At 51.9% G+C, this 4549-nt stretch overlaps 1 protein-coding gene across 1 annotated transcript in view; it reads left to right on the top strand.

Moving 5' to 3' along the window:
• MRPL21 (mitochondrial ribosomal protein L21) overlaps nt 1-1522 on the top strand; it is an 8391-nt gene extending 6869 nt beyond the window's left edge. The window contains exons 4-5 of the mRNA XM_029965717.1: nt 683-786; nt 1295-1522. Of these exons, the coding sequence (XP_029821577.1) occupies nt 683-786; nt 1295-1359 (169 nt within the window). The 3' untranslated portion in view covers nt 1360-1522. The remainder of the gene's footprint in view (nt 1-682; nt 787-1294) is intronic.
• The last annotated feature ends 3027 nt before the right edge of the window (nt 1523-4549 follow it).

The following is a 4549-nucleotide window of genomic DNA, read 5'->3' as shown; positions in this document are numbered from 1 at the left end:
CTGGAATCCTCAGTGAGTCCCCATGTGCTCTTCCAAACTGGGGTAAACAAACAGGACAGACCAGGAGTGGGAGGCACAAGAGGTGTGTGGGAGGAGAAGGGAATTGCTCCAGCAGCCACTGGCTGTTGTTCCTGCCAGAAACAGTGGGATGAATCCCAGGGCACTGAACGTTTGCCATGACTTCCTCAGGTGAGACTTTTTTTTCCAGCTGTCTGTGATGCTTTAGAGAAGGAGGAAGGACTTGTGTGGTGACCAGGAGATGAGGAGGAAGGATTTCTTTTATTGACCAGGAGAAGGGGCTGTGGGTGGGGTTGAACAAGTCCCAAAAGCAAAGCAGGACACGTGAGATCACCTGAAGGTGCCAGGGGAGTTTTATCTTGCTACAATCCCACAAGTTCCTGCAGGTTCCTCTCACTCCTGCCTCCTCAGGTGGAGTGATCTCATCCCTCACATGACTGGCAAGTTCTGCTCTGTGAACTGTCACATCACCTGAGCCAGGTACAGCACCTGGAGGCTTTTGGGTTTGCCTTTGTCCTCCCACGGTGACTCTCCAATTTCCACGGATCTGGGCTGTGGAGGCAGGATCTGGCTCTGTCAGGCAGGATGTGTTATCCCTGTGTCTCTTTTCCCAATAGAAGGGGAAGATTAAAAGCATCACTTTGTTATTTAACTGATTTTTAAGGAAAGACCTGGTCCGTGTGGAGGCCACAGTGATTGAGAAGACGGAGTCGTGGCCCAAAATCAACATGCGCTTCTGGAAGAGGCACAACTATCAGAGGAAGAAAAGTAAGAGGGAAAGGACACATCTCCTTCCCTGCTGGCTGGTGCTGGATGTGGGAGGGGGAGGTATTATGGCACAAGGGGCTGAGGAAGGTTGTTCTCCATGTGCCCAGAGCCCCTCAGGGCCCAGCCCACTGCCCCCAGCGTGCCCACGGAGCACCAGGATTTAATATCCCCTCAGTCCAGCACCTTGTGTTCCCTGACCTTGCTGGCAAGAAACTTCCTGGGCTGGAAAGCAATCCTGTTCTCTCTTCTCAAAGCCTTAAAACATTGGATGTGTCATCAAAGGTACCAGCAAGCCTGGACAGGGTCCTGTGGCAGGTTTTGGTTACCAAATGACTCTCCCTTCTGTGAGAGGGGGGGAAAAATTATGGCTGTTTTTGTATGGAATGGATGGTAAAGCCTTGACCAGACTGCCCCAGTCCCATGGGAGCCCTGGGACCAGGTGGGCACTGGCTTTGCGCTGTCACCTGATCCTGATCCTTTTTTCTTTCCTCTTTTCCTTCTTTTCCAGTCATTAGGAACCCCCAGACCGTCCTCCGGATCAACACCATCGAAATCTACCCGTGTTTGTCCTGATTGATGGGGGGGGAAGGTGTGGCTGGGAATCATCATTGCTCCAGGCAATCATGGAAACAAAACTGCCTCAGCATTGGAAAGTTCTGGACTTGCTGCTGCAGTGGGAAATGGAAACTTCTACGTGCTGTCTTTTCAAAATAATGAAATATTTTTTGAACTGTCATTTCAGCCTCGATGGTTTTTATTTGCCAGGAAGTTTTTAAACACCTGGGATCCATGGCTGGTTGCCCAGCCTCTTCGTGCCTGGTGCATCCTTTTGCCTCCACACCTCTCTGGGAGCTTTAGGAATTCAGGCTCTCAGAAAGCTCTGGTCATGTAATTCCCAGCATTGTGTGGCTTCAGGGAATGCCCACAGCCCACGGGACTGAAAAGAGCTGTGAAACAAGGTGACTGCAGGGCCCCAAATCTACTCCCAGATCGTGGCAAGTGGTGAAAATCCTTCTTAAGGATTAGCAGTGGGAAATGGAGCTGGAAAATTGCCCTCTTGAAGGTGAGCAGCACTGCACTGTCTGCGTGTGTAACACTTTAAAATAAGACACCAGTCACTCAGGAGGGGTTTGTGCCTATCTCAGAGTTGGGTTTTGACCTACTGAGTGTATTCTGTGTCTAGATCCTGGTATTTTCCTTGCCTGCATGTTGAGCACTGTCCCTTTCTGAGCAACACATGCAAGGCCAGATGTATCCAGGTGTATCCAGCCAAGGTCTGTAGGTGTTTCTGGGCTGGGTATCAACCAGAAGGATTCTCATGGAGTTTCTCAGCAGGCTCTTGGGGGTAGCTGTGGGATTCCCTACAGTCACCACGGGAAGGGATAACAGGCCCTGCTCACCTGGTCACTTACCCAGGGAACATCTTGCTTCAGGCTGGGAGGAAATCCATGTTTGGTGCCCTTGTGCCCCACCACGGTGGCTCCTCCTGGGACCAAGGTTGCCAGAACCCTGTGCTGAACAAAGGGAAGGTTTTGATCCATCTGGGGCTTGTCCTGGGTGTCCAATCTCACCATTCCTTTGGGAGATCACTTGAGGTGCCAGCTTGCTTTTCACCTGCCTGACTTCGGCCAGAGAAGGATCCACATGGGGCCTGGGTTGACCTGGATCTGCAGAGGCTGACTCACCCCTTCCTATTTGGGATCCTCTGGCATGGATAGCCCTTGGGAATGCTGCTCCTTCCCTGCTGCTGAGGTTGGACGCCCTGTTTTAAACAGCTGATGGATGACTTGGATCATCACATCCTTGTTCCCAAGCTCTTAAAACTGAAGGTGCGGGGAGACCCCTCCAAAAATCATCTCCCACCTCTCCCCTTCTCCCACAGGTGTGAGTCCAGTGGGCCCACAGACCCCAGCAGCAGGCAGAGGGTGTTGTGGGCTGGCACGAGGTGCCTTCCTCCGGATACAGGCTGTTCCTGATCCACAGCGGAAGCAGCTGAAGGAATTGGACTGGAAACCCTCAGTCCCTCTGTGTTTAGGTGCTGGGGCTAAGAAACAGCATGTCTTGGCTTTAAGGGGATGTAGCAGGAATGTTCTGTCCTTCCCAGATAGGAAGGAACGCTTGGAAATAACAAGAGATTCAGGGCTCGGAAACATGGAGGGAAGAGGCCCGTGTGGAGTCAAAAGAAAAGCAAGTGGCTTAAGTTCTGTAAAACTGAGCCCCAAAAAAGCCCTCAGGAATGTGATTCTGATCCAAGTGAGATACTATACAAAATCAGGGTGGTTTCACAGCGTTTTGGGGGGAGAAAAATGCGGGAAGAGAAAATCAACCACTATCAGACAGTTTTTTGTTTGAAAATTTAATACAAAATTAGAGCAAAGTGTTCATTTTTTATTGGAATTATTCATTAAGACCGAGGGAAAAGGGGATTGTCTTAATATTTGTTTCAGGGGAATTTAAAAAAAAAAAAAAAGCATTTTGCCATTCCAGGTGGAAGCAGAGAATCCCCGGTTTTCCACGGAGAAGTCACAGGTCTCCACGTGGCTTCATGTGTTGGGGAATGATCCTTGTGACCCTCTTCCTGGTGCTAAATAGCACTTACATAAGTAAAGGAGAGGAATTTCTCACCAAAGCGGGTTTGTACTGATTCATGGTGGGAATTTATCTGTTAGGACAGAACATCACGTCGGATCCGGGTGGAATTTGAGATCCTTTGCCCAGAGTTAGATCCACGTGGGTCAGACAAGAACCAGGCCTGGGCTCTGGCCACCCCTGTGGCGTCTGTCCCCCCTGGAAGGAGGCTGGAGAGCCGGAGCAGAGGGCATCTGCTGGGAATCTGAGCGAATTCCAGCGCTGATCCCTGCCCGCTGGCCACAAAGCCGCTGCCTGTGCTGCTCCTCTCGTGCTTTCCAAGAATTCCGGCAGCGCTCCCGCGGCAGCAGGACAACTGGCTGTGCAGCTCTGACATTTCCCATACTAAGGAAGCGTTGTTTTCTTGCCAGCTGCAAGGTTTGCTTGGGAATAGCTGTCGGAAATTACTCAGGAGGTGCCATTGCTGTGCCGCCGGCTCTGCTCTGGCATCCCCCCGTTTTGGGCAGGAATACCCGGGTGCAGCTGAGTGGATCCCTGACCCTGCTGCTCCCTGGATCCCAGGTGTGTGTCCTCCCAGAGTCCCTCCTGCCCTCCCCTCTCTGGAGGAGCCAAGGGAGGTGTTTGAATCCCTAATTTCCTGTGTGCTGAGCCCAACCCTGACTTCCTCCTCTGCCCTTTCAGGAGTGGCCTGTGGCACCTGAATTCCTTTGTGGCTGCAGGTTTTTCCCTCCCCCTCAGGTCCAGCTGCTTCAGAGCGAGGTTTCCATCATTTCAAAGGCTGATCCTGTTCCAACCCCCCCCTCTGTGCTTCAGATGTTGCACCTTCGAGGGGCTTGGACTCGGGGTTTCACATCCTGACACTGGAATCATCCTCGTGACTGAAAGGGAAACAGCCCCTCCTGGTCATCCCACAGGATCACTTTTTGCAGCATTTCTGGAGGTTTAAATCACCTCCATGACAAGGTTCCTCTCCCTTCCCTGGGCACGTTGCTCTGTGTTCTAAAACCAGCTTCCCAAGCAAAGCCATTCCCGTGGTGGGAAACTTCCTGCGGCGAGGAGCCCCGTTGTTTGTGGAGCCTGATGGAGCGTGGCAGAAGTGGTCTGTGGCAGTGCCCTCCTTCCCAACAGCCGGCTCCTGTGGAAAAACTAAGTGCAGGACACTCCTCTGGGGACC

Source organism: Manacus vitellinus, unplaced genomic scaffold (genome assembly GCF_001715985.3).
Source record: "Manacus vitellinus isolate BGI_N305 unplaced genomic scaffold, ASM171598v3 scaffold_118_pilon, whole genome shotgun sequence".
NCBI lineage: Eukaryota > Metazoa > Chordata > Aves > Passeriformes > Pipridae > Manacus > Manacus vitellinus.
This window is presented reverse-complemented; position numbering and strand designations above follow the sequence as displayed.